The 17,740-nt window shown below is 47.7% G+C and overlaps 1 protein-coding gene across 1 annotated transcript in view; it reads left to right on the plus strand.

The window, feature by feature from the left end:
- The first annotated feature begins 2,302 nt into the window (after positions 1-2,302).
- Positions 2,303-17,740, plus strand: part of prex2 (phosphatidylinositol-3,4,5-trisphosphate-dependent Rac exchange factor 2) — a 101,666-nt gene continuing 86,228 nt past the window's right edge. The window contains exon 1 of the mRNA XM_079754595.1: positions 2,303-2,694. Coding sequence (XP_079610721.1) covers positions 2,557-2,694 — 138 coding nt within the window. The 5' untranslated portion in view covers positions 2,303-2,556. The remainder of the gene's footprint in view (positions 2,695-17,740) is intronic.

Here is a 17,740-nt window from a genome sequence, read left to right on the forward strand (position 1 = left end):
CTTAATGAATAAAGATAAATCTAACTGACTTTAACATACTGGTGACCACACACACACACACGCACACACGCACACACACACACACACACACACACATACACACAAACACATAAACATACACACAGATGATAAACATCTGTTTTCTTCAGTAAAGGCTACATATTAGGCAATTTCTTTATTTTGATTCCAGCCTATATATTATATTATATAAGACAATGTTATCAAAACATCCCCTTCACTGAGGACGTCTTATCTTAATCACATTTTTTTCAGCAACACTAAACTAAAAATAAGTCTGAGAAAAATACATTACATATAAAATAGATATTATAATATCTGGGCAGTTGAAGAGACCAGTGGCGGAGCCGGACTTTGTGTACTTCTAGCCCTGAGGGGGGTCTGGCGGTCCTCCCCCGGACAATTTTGAATTTCAAAGATGCGATTTCCTGCATTCTAGTCCATTTTAGGGTGACCTGCTGGACACTGGCAAATCCTAAATCCCTTCTAATTCATAGCCTACATTTTCAGTTACAGGGACTGCTCAAGAGAATATTATTTAATGGAAAGAAACAATAACTACTTACCTATTGACTTCTAGAGATTTTAATGAAAACTACAATGGCAAAATTGAGACTTATAGATTTGAGACTAACTTTCAGTAGAATCAAAGTAGGATTGCAGAGATGGATTGTTTGATGTTTGTTTGCTTTTTTGTAATTTAGAAGTGGTATGCCCACTGTGCTTCGCCAACAATAGGCCCATGATTTTGTAGCAAAGTATTATCCATGCTGTTGCATATCCTTTCCACTAGATGGCAATGAAAATTCAAAAGCTTAAAAAAGATCCGGGGCCTCAGTCCCGAAAGCCCCCCCCCCCCCCCCCCCCCCCCCTCCGTTCCGCGCCTGTAAGAGACCTCTACTAGGACAGTCCACCGATTCAACGAGGCTCAGATGGGCGTAGCGGGAAAGAAACAATTTTGTGAAACTTTGTCAAATAAGTTTAAATTTACAATAGGTTCAAGTGTCACAACTGACGTTTTGCATCCCTTAGCACGTCGTTGGTTGGCGGAAGAACGAGGATTTTGTGTACAAGTAGTTTTTTCAATAAGTAAAAAAAAAAGAAACAAGGGCACCGCCCTTCATCCACGGCAGTAATGCAGTAACAGCGCCCTCTGGTGGTATACAATACACACCACAGTGTTTAACCATGAGCAGATAAACCAAAGCTACAGTACCAATGATAGCCACTAGAGTATAGTACATAACAAGGTTGCACTTCCTTACGTATACGTATTCCTCTCACCTCTCCGAAGTAACAGCAGCTATTTGCATGCTTGCTCTCGGGTACATTTTAATTGTTTATTTAAACAACGCTATGCCAACAATTCATGTGTTTTGTTTGATCACAAAACAGCAACTTAGTTCAAAGAAGTGTGTGTGTGTGTGTGTGTGTGTGTGTGTGTGTTTATTCGCTTAAGTGCGTGTGTGTGTGTGTGTTTATTCGCTTATGTGTGTGTGTGTGTGTGTGTGTGTGTGTGTGTGTGTGTGTGTGTGTGTGTGTGTGTGTGTGTGTGTGAGCAATTTAATGCATTTTAAATGAACTAAAAAGCCAGGGGCTAATGCAAGGTCCATGTGCCCCACATGTTTGTGATAACAAATTGTAATTGTAATTGAATTTAATTTTAATTGCGTTAATTAGAGATGCTAAAGTTAACCGGCTGGTGTCGCATTCGGATACGTTTAAGCAATAACGACATGGTCAATTGTGTAGCCTGGGCCATTAGGCCGAGCATGAGTAGGCTACGACCCACTAATGAGTATAAACCTCTTTTTTTTTTTTCTTGATGATTAACCTTTGCGATCAGCCAAACAGGACCAGCCCTCAGCTAACCCCGGGCCAGCATGTTGGGAGTTGTAGTAGAACCAGCGTGTCTGAATAGTTTTCTTAACGTGTCAAATAACAGGCCTACATACAGTGACTTTAATTGACTTATCTTGGTGACTTTTACTGTTTGTCCATTTTTTGGTTTGTCAACTGTACTATCTGTTGAGCTAATGGATGCCTGTAGCAAGGGCATGAATTTACTAAGGCTAAGTAAACATTCGCCGTTTGGTTCAGATTGGACAGAGGTGGTGGTGGTCGCCTACCACTGCACGGCTCTCCCCACACTTGGCTCCCCCTGCCCCTCTCCCTCTCCCCATTGTAGGCTGGAAGGAGGCAGGATTAGGATGAGGGATTTGGGAGTCATGTGGATCTAGATTTCTGACTGGTGTCCAGAAATCCGTTGTTTTACAGGAGGACTCTCAGTCGTGTGAAACACCATCACACCCCTTGTCGTGTAACCTGTAGCTACTTTTGGAGTTTTCATTCAACTTTTCCCTTTTCCTCCAGTGTTCCGGGAGTTTCTCGTGGAGTGACCGCTGCTCCCATTCATTTTTCAACCATGCCGCTATAACCTGACACTACTTGTCATTTTAACTCTGATGATCGCTTTGTAGAAAGTTAAAAGTGCCGCAGGACACATTTCCCCATTTTTTGTTCATCCCTCGCTTTAACATGACGGAAGAAAGCAAAAGTGAACACAGGGCTGAAAGCGGGAAAGACTTGGAGAAACAGCTCCGGTTGCGAGTTTGTGTTTTGAATGAACTCCTGCAGACCGAACGGGACTACGTCGGGACGCTTGAGTTCTTATCGGTGAGTGCAACTTGTATTTTATTTATCTTTTTCGAATACTAAGCCTAGAGGGAAAAAAAAAAACTTAAGCATCACGTCGCTCCTCTGCAGGAATGGCAGCAGCATCAAAAAAAAAAAAAAACATCCACTCGCCTACTTAGTATGCACAGAGCATAAAGAGCTTCCCGAGACCTGCTCCACTGTGCTGCACAGCAATGCCAACCTAACAGGAGGCTGCCGCTGCAGGTTCGAGTCCCGGCGATGAGTTTTAACATACTAAACAAAAACCACACTGAACTACAGGCTACTACCGCAAAGTGCAATTGATATCTCAAATAAAAGTGTGAAATTGAAAATGGCAGTGAGGAGATAGGATAGATGACTGATGCATGGATGTCTTGCCTTCTATTTCACCCGTGTCATGCATCAACCGTATGTCTGTGTGTACGTTACACACAAATACAACCAGATCGTATTGATGTAAAGTGCCCTATGAACAGAGCCGCCAAAATCCTGCAGCTTAGAATAACTCGTTTCTTACGCTCCCAACTCTTAATAAGTCCCCTACCCACATAAAGGGGGCGCCCAATGTGCTCCCTTCACCAGCTGTGAACCAAGGTGCCCGAAAGGCAGGTCGCTGCCAGAGACGGCACAGGTGGACTTTAGATGAAAACCATTCGAGTTGGCGCACAGCTGGGGAGAGATATCCATAACTGATACGCTGGGGGACTGCTCTGGGTTACCCACAGCTTGGGTTATACACTGCAGTATAGCCATGTCATGTCAGCGGTGCAGCCACTATCATGCAGTTGTCTCCCTTTCCCAAATGTTATTGCAAATATAACAGGCCTTCAACAGATGTTAAAACGATAGGAAAGAGGGTCACTTAGCGATAACAGCTAACAACTCCATTTCGACATGGAAACATTGAACATGTTATGAAACTCCTACATTAGGACACAAGCAGTTCACAGGATGTGTTATCAAATGTTTTTTATCTATATTTTATCAGTGACAACGGTCACACACACACACACACACACACAGACACACACACACACACACACACACACACACATATATACATATATATATATATATATATAAATAGTCCTTGAATCACCTATCAGCCTGTGAGTGTGTATTGGGGGGGGTCTTTTCTATGTGCCCTTGATCAGTTCTTCCTGGTTCTTCTGTTCTGTTGTGGGAATGCTGCAGTAGGAGGGGGGGGGCGGCTGTGTTTTGTGTCATTTAGAGAGCTATTTCCTGGACCACATATGTATGTGTACCGCATTCCTCTCCCCTTCTACCCCCTTATCCACGCACATGCACACACGCACACACCCAAACACACACACATACACACACACACACATTCTCTCTCTTTCTCGCACACACACACACACACACACACACGCAAACTCTCTCTCTTTCTCTCCCTCTCAGACACACACACACACACGTGCACACACACACACACACGCACGCACGCACGCACGCACGAACACACGCACGCACACACACACACACACACACACCACCATGGCTTCACAGATGGTTCCAATGGAACGGAGCCACGGCAGGTCCAGCACCAGGGGTTGGGGGGGGCTTCTTCCTCCTCTTCTTCAATCCTCCTCCTCTTCCTCTTCTTCTTCTTCTTCTGGGCCTGAGCTCCTCCGTCCCGGTTGGGTTTCATAGCCTAACCCCGCCTGGCCTGGAATAGAGGGGGTTCATTGTGAGAGTGGGTCGGTCTTTACAGAGGCTAGCCTGCCCTGGGCCTGGCTGTGTGTGCGCATGGCCCGGGCTGGGCGAAACAATCCGATGAGAATCTGGGGGACGGCAAAGGAGAGGTTGTTTGTGGGTTCAGCTGCGTGCCACCGATGTGGGACAGCCGCAGCCAGGGACAAAGGGAGAGGCTGGCAGAGGGCGCGGCCCGTGGACAGACACAACGGAGACGGACAGAGAGGCAGACAGGCCGACGGGCAGACGGGCAGACGTCTGACGCTCATTCTCTGGAAGGTCCCGGCCAACATCGTAGTGGGGGACGCGCTGTAAGATCAAAGGCCCCCAGAGAAAGTCCCACATGGTGCGAAAGGTCACAGTGATCGCTTTCATCTGATCAAACGGGCACATACAGATAATAACCATTCATGGGCTGTGCTCTCTCTCCCTCTCTCTCTCTCTCTCTCTCTCTCTCTCTCTCATAAAGACACACACACACACCCACCCACCCACTCTTAAGTCCTCATCACCTCCGCCTGTTCATCCCACCCCTCTCACTTCAGTCGGTCCTCAGCTGCTCTCCAGCCGAGAGGTCGTGGAGAGGTCGTCCTTCAAAGCCCGCAGGTCTTCTGGGTTCCACTCCGGGTCTCAAAGAGCTTCTTGTCTCGTACTGTGTGTGTGTCTGTGTGTGTGTGTGTGTGTGTTTGTGTGTGTGGGTTCCTGCTACTCTGTGAATGTGTCTATGGGCCTAGAGGATTTTTGAAGGCTGTAACTGCCTTCCCCCCAGCTCCTGGTGGGGGGAAGGCGGGGGGATGTGGACGGGACGGGGGGCACAACAGCAGGAGGTGGAGACGAGATATGGCCAGAGTGGTGGTGGTGGTGGTGGTGGTGGTTGGGGGTTATCAACAGGGGGGCAAGGCGGCTGTAGCGATGGAGGGGGGTTGCAGATAAGGTGCCAGAGGGGTTGAGGAGGGGGTGCTAATGCTGCCGTCGGTGGGAGTGGAGGTCCTGCTACGTGAGACTCAGGAGTAGGCCCAGTGCTGTCTCTTGTAAACCATATTTCCTGGAGGAGGAATTCCTCCGAGGTTTAGGAAATGCTGGGGAACAATGAGGCACCGGAGGTGAACTCCGGAGTGCAGATCTCTGCCGCTGATCTGCGGGACCCGAGCGCAGAGCGCACCTCATTGGACGGCGCGTACCGCACCTCGAAGGTAGCGGGAACATAACAAAACAGAGCACCAAGCAGGGAACACAATCATTTGTGCCACCGTTGGCCTTTGGAATCCACACCGTACTTTCCGGTGTTTGACCTAACCTCTGCACAGGATTTGTCGGAAATACCTTTTTTTTTGTTGCAAATGTCACTGCATATCCCTCTTTGAAAAAGGTTTTAAAGTTGGGTGTAAAAGTGATCGAAAAAGTTACCCAGAACTTTCTTTAGGTGCCACTAAGATGTTTAAGTCGGTGCCTCTTCAGGGGTTTGTCAGGCAGAGGAAGCCTTGCAGGGATAATGTCCCTGAGATTTCCATGTCCCATCTTACATAATGGCCCACTACAGCCAGAGACAGAAGGCTCCGACGGACACTGGTGTTTATCTTGGGCCGCCACGGGCCAACAAAATGACACTCACTCTTAGAAATGTCTCGCGGAGAGGAGCAAATCTCCAGATACTCTGAACACTTTTCACATGAGGCTTTTCTTCCTCCTCCTCATCTCCCCGCGGTGTCGACCTGCAAAGCTTCGCTGAGACTCGGCCATTATCATCATCAACACCGACGATGGAACGAGTGCAGGGTTTAGAGAACGAGTTGTGAGATAAGCGCCCAGGGGAGTGATAGTAAAATCCTTCCTTGGCCTGATTCTGGAGGGGAGAAATGGCTCCGGCTAATATATGATCCAGGGTTCCTCTGAGCCTCAAGGGTTCCCTCAGATACCTTCCTTTTCTGAACCCGCGGTGAAATCACACCCGATCTCACGTTCGAACTCCCCCGTTTACCACCCCACTGGATTAAATAGCATATCGATTTAGTTCTTGCCTCCACATGCCGTCTTGTGTTTTTGGTTTCTTATCAATTATTTTGACATATTCATATGTATGAATATATTGTGTATGGATAATTTGCTTGGATCACATGGTAATGGTTCCTTAGTGTTCACGAAGCGTAAAGTCATGTAAATGTAACCTAGTAATCATGTCATTTGCATTGCCTAGCGACACAGAGATGGGTATTATTCTGGGTAAATGCGCAGCACACCCTTAGAATCATAATGCATCTCCCTGCAAGGAAGGATTTTAAAATAATCTGTAAGGAAGGGTACAATGCAGAATCTATTACTATTTAGTCATGTCGCAGAGCCTTTTATCCTCAGTGAGTCGGATATGTGTCATTAAGGAGCAGCTCGCGGTACAACATTTGAGCAGGTTCAGCCTACCAGTAGATGACAGACATTCAGTGTTTGAACCCAGAGATGTTCGGTTTCGAGACAAACTCCTGAAAACGAATGCTCCTAAAAATGGTCCTTGAAAATACGTTTAGAAGTAGCTCCCTGGGTATCCCTAAGTTGTTCTACCCGTTTCGAAGCTCTAGGAGAATTGCAATGTCTGAAAGGGAAAATCCCTGCCAGTAAATGACTTTATGTGTGCAGTAAATGTTTGTCACATGCTACCCAGCCCATGTGCGTGTCTGTGAGGCTTTAACATGCTCATATCCACAGACCTGCTGGTACAGAAGCACGTCTGAGACTTTACGTGTTGGTGGTCGCAGTAAATCCCTCGGAGCTGTCAAATGAGGGTGATGGAAAGAGAAAATAGGGTTGCTCTAAAACCCACGGTGTTGGTCAGAACCCCGTGTGTGTGTGTGTGTGTGTGTGTGTGTGTGTGTGTATCAGTTTAATTGGTCATCGTTTTGTGATTGTTTACATTGAGGCCAAGGTGTTTTGCGTGTAAATGTGTGTGTGTGTGGTTGCTTTTTCCTCTGATACATTATTGGTGGTGGTCTCAGAAGGGGGTGAGTTTGCATAGACTGGGGGCTTGGGGGAGAGGGGAGGGTAGACCGTATCCTCAGTGTGTGTGTGTGTGTGTGTGTGTGGGGGGGGGTTGATGACCTGAAGGGTCCCGTCCTCTTCCCTTTCCTGTCTGGTAATCTCAAGACCAACGCAGTTCAGATGGAAACACAAAACCGTAAGGGGCTTACCATGCACCATGTTCTGGTGCACACACACACACACACACACACACACACACACACACACACACACACACACACACACACACACACACACACACACACACACACACACACACACACACAGCTGAGCGAACACTTTCACGTACACACGCATGCATACACACACACATGCACTCACACAGACACAATCGACGCGACTGAGGGAACACATTCATGCATACACGCACATACATCCGCACATGCGCACGCACACACACACACACACACACACACACAATTGAGGGAACACATTCATTCGTACGCACACACACACACACACACACACACACACACACACACACACACACACACACACACACACACACACACACACACACAGGCTCCCACCACAACAACAGCAGCAACAACAACAGCAACACCCAAAGCCTATATACAGACATGCAACTGCTGAAACCTTCCCAGGACAGTATTAGTCAGTGCATGGGGGCCTGCCTCCTTTCCCACATGCACTTACACAATGTGCCTTTTAGTTTCAGACCCATGCATCTGCACAGGCTACATGGCTGGAGATAATGGGACCATGGATCAAACACTCCCAGCTACCTCCAACAGGCCGGCATTGAACGCTGCAGGCTAAGCAGCCCACGGCCCTCTGCTGGTGTGGTTGCTCTAACCCCTCTCGGCCTCTGAACTGAGATAGCCTCTACCCATCAACCTGCTGTATCTCACCCTCCCTCTCTCCCCTGCAGCTCTCTACCCGATCCCATCCGCACGGCTCGCACACATTATTTGGTCGGGCATTTTGGACAAAAGCACGCGCTAAATCACTTTTGATGATGTTGTTGTTTTTGTTGACGTTGCGCTGAACCACTGTCTATCCCCCCCCCACCCCCTTATTGCTTCTCTGCCTCTCTCCCCCTTTCTCCCCTTCACCCTCCCTCCTCCCTCTCTCTTTGTTTTTATTTCCTCCCCTGCCTCCCAAAGGTAGCTGCATATGTTCTGTCCATTACGCTCAACGCCTTGCTGCCAACAAGTTTAGCAAACCCCGCCATACAACACCACCCCCGCCCCCACCCCCATATCCCCTCCACCCTCCCCTCAAAGACCAACACTCTCGCACTCTGGTGCAGCATAAAGGATAATGACCTTAGCTCATCTAACCAGCCCTGAGCTGTCTTTTTCTCCCGTTTCTCATTGACCTGAACACAGTGAGAGTCACTGATTGGAGGTTTTCTAGAGCAGTCTTTATCGACACAGTTTCATCCCGGTCACCCTCTAATATATATTGGCTTTCCCTCCATATCGTGTGTGTAGATTTCTGAGTGTGAACATGTGGGAGAGAGCTACAAATGGAGCCAACTTGACAGAAGAAAACTGTGCAAAAGGTTAAATGAGGAAGAAATAGAAGAACGGGAGAATTTCATATTGGCTTTGTAATTGGTTGAAATGAAGCTGAGCTCTCTCTCTGTTTAAAGGCTGAAGAGAGCCCTCTCTCTCTCTCTGCTAAAGATTAAAGCTCTCTCTCTCTCTCTCTCTCTCTCTCTCTTTGTGTTTAAGACTAAAGAGGTCTTTTCTGTTCCTAAGTAAGTGAACTCTGAAGGGATTTCTCGCTGGTGTTTTAATTACACACTCCGACCGGCCGACAGACTTCTTTTTATATTATCCTGTTCACGGGGATGGAATTGCTGTTTTTGTGACACCTAATTCAGTGGCCTAGCCATATTGTGTGTCCGCATCCTACACATGCAATGGCGGTGTTTGTATTCGCGTGGCTGATTGTGTGTCTGTTTCAGTGGGCTCTTCTGTGCGGTTGTGTGCGTGTATGTGTATGTCAGGGCATGTGCTCAATGCATGAGTGTGCGAGAAAAGGTGCGCTGTGTGACTCTGTTTAAGCGCATGTGTAATGCGCCTGATTGAGTTGGATTAGAGTTGGATTCTTGTCGTATTAGAATCCCTTTCCAATGAGCTTTCAGTGTGATCTGCCTCTGTGAGTCCCATTTCAATTACAAAGACTGAATGAGATTTTCCTTCAGCCCCCTCACTATTTAGCAGAATGCCAAAGTAGTTTCAATGATTGGAAGAAACCTCTTAGAATGAGACACATTCCATGCAGACCTAGAATTGATTGAATTGCATATCCTTTTTTGGACTATGATGGAATATCTTGGAATCTCTGGTATTAAGAGACATTTGTAGGACATTTGTATTTTTGTTCAATTGTTTCAGAGAATGTTTCCGAAAAGGCTTGTCAACAGACTTAAAATACTGTTTATTTTGTGGTCAAGATGTGGCCACAGGTTTACCCAATGTTCAGTGTACAATGTTCGCTGAAATCCATTTCGTAGCCTTTACAATCAAACAGAGTTCCTTTCTTTTCGTCTCGGCGTGGCCATTTTGTGTGCAGGATTTCCTTCCTTCCTGGACCTCCCAGGCTTTACATTGTACTGCACGTCCTGCTTCAAAACACACACACACACACACACACACACACACACACACACACACACACACACACACACACACACACACACACACAGACACACACACACACACACACACACACACACACACACACACACACACACACCCCGAGTAAATTCTGTATATCAACTTGCCAACACAGACACTAATTGGCTAAACACAAAGCTTATGTTAGCCCATACATTTAATTGAATCTATTGAGGCAGTGGTGAAGCTGTGTGGAGCCCCTGGCCAGAAGAGAAGGCCGGCTTATGGCGTAGGGCAGCGCCAGCTGCCCGGTAACATGTCATACGAGTGGGCCAGGGGTGCACACTTGTTGAGAACTTGGGAAGCAGTCTGAATAATGCATCCTCACAAGGGGTCCAGTGTAGCTGGTATGCTCCGATGCCAGCACTGATTCACACACACACACACACACACACACACACACACACACACATGCATGCAATAACACGCACACACACAGACAGACGCACACACACACACATGCACACACACACACAAACATGCATGCAATAACACACACAAAGACAGACAGGCAGTGCACAGATCATTAGGTCTGGTTCTGCAGTGATATAGCTGATTTTTTAAGTGCACATCATTATTTTAATTAATCAATTTATTAATTATATAGTAATTAATTAGCCACTGTGGAGTTCCAGATAAATAATCACTAAGTTCCAACAAATCATAAAGTTAGTTCTCTCTTCTGTTGCTTAGCAGATTGTGTATTTTTTTTCTCTAAAGAGCCAAATGACAGACTCAATAGTTCAGAATCATTATCTCAAAGTCTCCATATCACAGAGCCTTTGTGTTCTACGCTTTCAGCCTATGACTTGTCCTTTGAAAGCATCCAGACACACTACTGTCCCAGTCTCCGGTTGATATTCACACTTTCCATGCCGTTCGCGTCCCGTGTGGCGGTCCCTGTGACAGGCAGACATGAAGGGGAAACTCTGCTGCACTCCACACACTCCAATTGAATCAGACGCTTGGCGGAGATGTGCTGCAGACATGCCCTGATGGCATCACAGACACAGGCCTTCCTCTGTTCCTCAACAGATGCACCGTCTTTCTGGCCGTCCGTCTGTCGGTCTGTCGGTCTGTCCGTCTGTCCGTCTGTCTGTCTCTTTCTTTCTTTCTTTCTTTCTTTCTTTCTTTCTTCCTCTTCCCTGAGAGTTATTTGAAATGCAGAATATGTCTACAGTAATGACCAGCGTTATGACCTGACTTACAGCAGCATTCAAACCAGCATTTCACAACAGTCGTAGCTTGGCACCATGACATGAACGATCCTTTTGAGTTGAACAGGTAAACATTGGAGCCGCTCCCCGCCGCACAAAGTCCATCTTTGAGACCCCAAGCGTCCGGCTCTGTCATCGTGGAGCGCGCTACAGCTACCCGCTGACAATTGGTGGATTATGGGGTTCTGCTTTTCAATTTACCGTCGGAGCACGAGCGGCTCCGACCAGAGTTTCCTAATATTGAATGGCCTCAAACTTGAAAAGAGTACGGTCTTTGGGAGAAAACATGAATCTATATAAATATATATATGTGCGAGTACAGCTTAATAATAAAAAGCGTTTCCTCCAAGTGTATGCCAAAGTGTGGTCAAAGGCTCCTGTGTCAGCGGCCTTCTGCAGACGCTGAGGTCTTTGGAGTTCTTCTGCCTCCTTTCATGGCGGCCCTTACAGCACCAGCGTTTTGATGGGGCAGAGTTGTCAAATGCCCCCCCAGCGGGGGGGGGGGGGGGGGGGGGGGGGCATTTGAAAAACAACTGCACTACCTTTGCAATTGGTGAAAGCTCCAAAAAATATGGTGCCAAACATTTTCAACAAAGGAGTTTGTTTACAGTCCCATCGCTCCGAATGAAACCCCTTCAATAAAAACGGGAGGACGGTCGCTATAGAAACAGCGAGGCAAAACGACAAGACTCGGCATAGCCCCTGGGCGTCCATTGACCGTGTCTGGCCCTGTCATCCCATAGAGAGGACGGGGCCCAGGGGCCAGCATGTGGCCCCCCTGCCCGTCCTCGCCCTGCCCAGAGTGATGCCACTGCTCCAGCTCGGGATTTGGTGGGGGACGGGGAGACACGAGGCGCGGTAATCAAAGGAGCCGTCCTCCGGAGCGTGTGACAGTCATGGTCGGGGGCGGGGGAGAGGCACAAATCAAGACTCTGACACTTCTGATTAGTCATGTTGCACTCCACCGGCGTGCGCTGGTGTAGAGCGCACCCAGGGGGAAAGGCACGCTATCGCTGGGTAATGTCTTTTTCTCTCACAATCTCGCTTTCTCTCTCGCTCTCGCTTTCTCTCTCTCTCTCTCTCTCTCTCTCTCTCTCTCTCTCTCTCTCTCTCTCTCCCTCCCTGTCTCTCGCTCAGATCGTGCGGAGAGAATAAAAGAGCTGATGTGGGGTTTTATAGGCCAATGTCTATTTCCTCCAGGCCAGTCACGCTGTTTAATACCCAATTTCACAAGCCGAATAGCTGCGCTAATACGTTGGAGACGCATGCCGTTTATGGCGCTATGATGGCTGGAGTTGTACAATCTAATAGGCTATTCGATTACCGTTGGACAATTTGTTTCGGTTTGCGCAGTGATTCGAGGTATCCGGGTCATTTGGAGAGACAGAACTTCTATAAATTGTTGTTTGTTTTTTAAGGATTCCTCAAGATTCTTGGACGAGCTAGAGTTTGGTTTTTCTTCTCCTACAATAATTATTTTGACACACATCAGGTCTGAGAATAGGTGCAATAATAACAACAATAAATAATAATGCAAACATCATTTCTTGAACGTCTCAAAATATTAAGTGAAGAGGAAGGGGAATGTAAAACACAAAATAGTACGTCTTTAGTGCTAATAATGTCCACTACATACGCTTCACAGTAAAAGTTGCACGCCCCTCTATACAATACACTCTTGTGTGTCTTCCAATCCGATCCAAAAGTCCCCCAAAGGGAGCACACACCCTCTTCGCCGCTCCCGAGATGAACGCTAATGACGTCCTACGTATTTATAGTGTCTGCTTCCTGCACACATCTTTTTTCCCTCCCCCGAGCTCTGGAAAAAGGGGAAGTGGGGGGGGGGGGTGGGTGGGAGTGACTCTGGGACCCCAGACAGCGGACCCCCGGGGCCTGGCGGCCATGTGCAGCTCTGGGATCAGTCCCGGGGTCTGGTGGGTGTCACCGGGCAGGGCTTGTTAAAGACGCAAACGGCTACAGAGAGGCTTTTCTTAGGGCCCGCGGATGTTCCTCCGCCTGGCTCAGTGTTGGCCTCTCTCTCCGGGCAGCACACCTTTTGGGAATGGCAACTGCTGCTAGAGAGAATGTGTGTGTGTGTGTGTGTGTGTTTGTGTGGTTTATTTGTGCGTCAGCGTGTGTGTGCGTGTGTGTGTGTGTGTGTGTGTAAGACACTGTGGGTACATGTGTGTGCGTGTGTTTGTGACACTGTGTGTGTGCATGTGTGTGTGTGTGTCTGAGCATTCGTGTGTGTGTGTGTGTGTGTGTGTGTTTGTGTGTGTGTGACTGTGTGTGATTTGTTGTTTTTCTCCACGTGAGGATTTGTAGTCGTGCAGATTTGTGCGTGTCTGCCTCTTTACACACCGGGTATGTGTGTGTTACTGTGTGTTTGTGTGTGTTTGTATGTGTGTGTGTATGTCCATGAATGTGTGTGACTGTGTGTGATTTGTTGTTTTTCTCCACGTGAGGATTTGTAGTCGTGCAGATTTGTGCGTGTCTGCCTCTTTACAGCATATTCAGCCTCTTTACGTTGTACTTCCTGTAGTTTCTCCTGACAGGAAGTACGGTTCAGGCCTCATATCCTTCTCATAAGCTTGGCCCCGATTTTTTTTTTAGACCTGATTCTCTCTGTCGCTCCTGATGACCCTTCCCCCATTTTTCGTAACTTTCTCGGGCACGTCCTGTCCTCTCTCTCTCTCTGTCTCTCTCTCTCTCTCTCTCTCTCTCTCTCTCTCTCTCTCTCTCTCTCTCTCTCTCTCTCTCACTCAGTGCTGGTGTTCTTTCTTTCTTTCTTTCTCCACTCACATTTTAACACACACACACACACACACACACACACACACACACATTTAAATACACTACATTTGTCTGCCTGTCTCCGGCAGCACAGTGTTTTTTTTATATTTGTCACACACTAACAAGCTCTCCTGTTAATTATACCCTCACAGTCTACTGGTTCGCCCTGATTGGAACAGATCGTTGCAACGGCTGTTGTTTTCTGTCTGAAACTGGCCCTCAACAGCCTCTCGCCCTCTTTCTGTAAAAAGTGACTATAATGTTTGTGGGTGAAATGTGGATAACACTGAGAGAAGCTCTGATAGGATGACGTGTTATGGACTCTGTTCCAAGTAGTTGTGTTGTGTCATTGTTTGTTTTGGTGTGCAGCTGTCTTCTTAATTCCACAAAGCAGTGTGCTTCTCCCCAAAAGGCCGTGCTCTTCAGCTCAATGTGGGACCGGTGCGACCTGCAAGACCTCAGTCAACGACAAGCAAAAACCACCGCTCTGATACTCACTTTATTTCATGTTTTTGACATTTAAAAGCAGCTCCGCTTGCTTTCAGATGCTCGGTGGGGACATTGATCTCCCTGCCCTGAGCGATCAATCCAAGAGACATCGTAAATGTTCGCCTGAATGTAATGCATCAAACACCCCCCCTCCCCTTGCCCATGACCGCTCCCCCGGCGGTTTAGACACGAACGCGTTGAGCAGATGTCTGCGGGGCTACGGCTTTTTACTTAATGCTAACAAGTCCAACTCCCGTAACTACTCCCGTGCGATGCCTGTTCTCGCTGGGTTTCTCTTTGGGTGTTTTTTTTAATTGAAGCAATTTGTTGCATCGTTTTATTGGATAGGGTGCGTTTGGTTGTGATTTTCCTCCTCATGGGGGTTTGCGTTCCCAGTTTTTTCGCAATGTGCTCTTCTCGATGCGTGTTTGTGTGTGTGCTGCGGGGCTTGATGAGAAACATGCTTTAATAACTTGCTACAGTTTCTCCCCTTTTCCATGAGCGCGTGTGTATGCGTGCGATCTTCAACTTAAATTTGAGTGCGCAAATAATTCACACGTGCTTACACACAGACGCTAGCACGCACGCACGCACGCACACAGGCACACACGCACACAGGCACACACGCATATAAATGCACATGCACACTAGATTGCACATGTTCTACGTCACACACAAAATCACACGTACACACGATTACACACACACAGCACGCACACAACCTCACAAATGCACATGCACACTGTGCCACACGTGCCACGTCAGTCACATAAAAACACACGCACACACACACACACACACACACACACACACACACACAAAGCAATCACACAAAGCAAAGGCAGAAAACATGCCGAGTTCATTAATGGCAAATATCCATCTGCCATTCTGTCTGATTGCTGTCTTTGTCTGGCAGTGTCCGGGGTTCCTCGTCATTGTCCTCCCGTTACATAACGTCGGTTCCCTTGTTCAGGAAGCCTGTGGCCCCCGTGTTTCTGAAAGGAGTTCTGGTGTTCCTCCAACCACGCACAGTGATACAGATGAGGATGCCTGTACACAGGCAGCGCTTTCCCCCCCTGCTCCCTCCAATGCTTTGATTGGAGGACGCTTTGGGCAGCAGGGAGAGGGGACGGGGGACGGCGGGGGGGTGCAGAGTTACACAACGTCCATTCACAAGATGTCCTCTAACTCAGCCTCTCAGGAACTAGACTTGGCCCAGCTTGCGATCCTACAGTAGAGGGTTCGGTCGGCATGGAAACGCCAGCACTTTGGAGCCTGTGTTTGTGACTTCCCCGTCCCCATGAGCCAAAGTGTTCCTCGAAAACACTCGAAACGCAAAAGGGACGCAGAGTTCGCGCTCGCCAAGCGCCTACTGGAGCCAACAGCCGATGGTTTTGTTGCGTTGTCCCTGAATGCTTGACAGAGAGGTTGCCTGTCTCTTGCCAACTGCCCAACCGTTATTTGAACGAGGTGGAACACCAACATGCAGAGTAGACACTTTGGTGGCACTATCAACTGTGCCCCTTTTTTATGTAACAAAGTACTGGTAGCCAAGTAAAGTTAAAATTGTTATCGAGTGTATGCAGGACTTTTTTTGCTTACCTCTCTGGTGCTTCACCACTGACCCAACAAATACTGGCCCGAGTTGTCCCACGCTGCTTCAACATGTTACATCCAACCATTACCAACAGTTTTAGCACACTTAACACGTTGGGGTTAGTTGTTGTTTGTTTCAAGCAGCTGGCTTCACCCATTAGTATTAGTATTAGTTTTAAATGAGCTGCAAAAACATTAGCTATTAGTTAGCATTAGCGGTGGAGTCTGGGTGTCTTCAGCTCACCTCGGAGTTATTGGAGCCAACAGCTTGGGAGACCCTCGTTGGCTGACGGATGACAGGTAGAGCCTCATGCCGAGGTTTGACCATGTCGTTCTTCCCAGCCATCTGCTGTGTGAAATAATGAGCGCTTTAATGTGGTTTTAATGTCTGTTCCTCTGCCCACTGCACGCCGGTGGCAAGCGGAGTGATTATACCTGGGCCTTAAGTAGCCAGACTTAACAATTTTTTCTGAAACTCTTTTCCATCGGGTGTAATCAGGGGGATTTTGTTCTCGAGAATCGTGTAAGAGTGTAGTGTAGTGTGTGTGTGTGTGTGTGCGTGCGTGCATGCGTCTGTGTGTGTGTGTGTGTGCACGTGGCTGTGTGTGTGTGCTGAATGGGTCAATTTAGTTGAAACTAATACGTGTAGAATGATAGAACAGCAATTCTCGTTAAACAACATTTGCCAGCTTACTATCACCTCAACAGAGTTGGCTTTTTAATGGCAAACAAAGAGAATAAATGGCCAACAAAACAAATTGTTCATACCCTTTATCTAGCGCAACTACCATTGGCTTCAGCTCAATCAAACCCGGTGTCGCCCTGCTGGGAATCAAACCCCTCGTCTGGCCCCAACACACCCCGGCCCCTCCTTCCTCCTTCCCTTCAGCGTTTTCACACGGAACCGCAACGATGTCTTTTCACGCTCCAGTGTAAGAGATGGGTAGAGGTCGTAGCCTTTCACTGGGACCATTAGCTCGCAATGAAGTCCGCTGCTAACCGGGAACAGACGCTAAATGGGAATGGGGAGGGGGGGGCGAGGGGCCTGGGCAGCGGGGACCATGTGTTCCACGTGTTGTCATCACTCAGCCCTCGAACCTTGAATCCCAGGTCTCAGGGAGCCTGTCTAATGGTCCTCTGGCCGGCGTTGTACATCTTCATAGTCATTAGTTTGAATGGCAGATCTGCAGTGAAAAGACACCAATCAGGAGCTAGAAACTTATTTTGGGGGAAATTTAACGATTCTGAACATTATGGGCTCGTAGATAATTGTACATTTTGTTCATGTGTTTTCCAGAAGAGGTGTTGGAGGTCTGTTGACTGTACACATTATACTTGCTAATCAGATGTAAATGGTAGTGAGGGGTTGAGTTGTGAAGACTGTTACAGAATAGTAATCAGGGGCTGAGAAAGCCCCACAAAGGGGTTGATTATTTAAGTCTTGTTTTTCCCCTCGGGGTCCACGTTCGGGACGTTTAGCTATACAGTCGAATTCCCCCGTCGCCAAAGTCAGTCCCTATGTGACCTGGAGGCAACGTGATAACAATAAATCTC

This window comes from Pollachius pollachius (assembly GCF_949987615.1).
Source record: "Pollachius pollachius genome assembly, chromosome: 17".
In the NCBI taxonomy this organism is placed as follows: domain Eukaryota; kingdom Metazoa; phylum Chordata; class Actinopteri; order Gadiformes; family Gadidae; genus Pollachius; species Pollachius pollachius.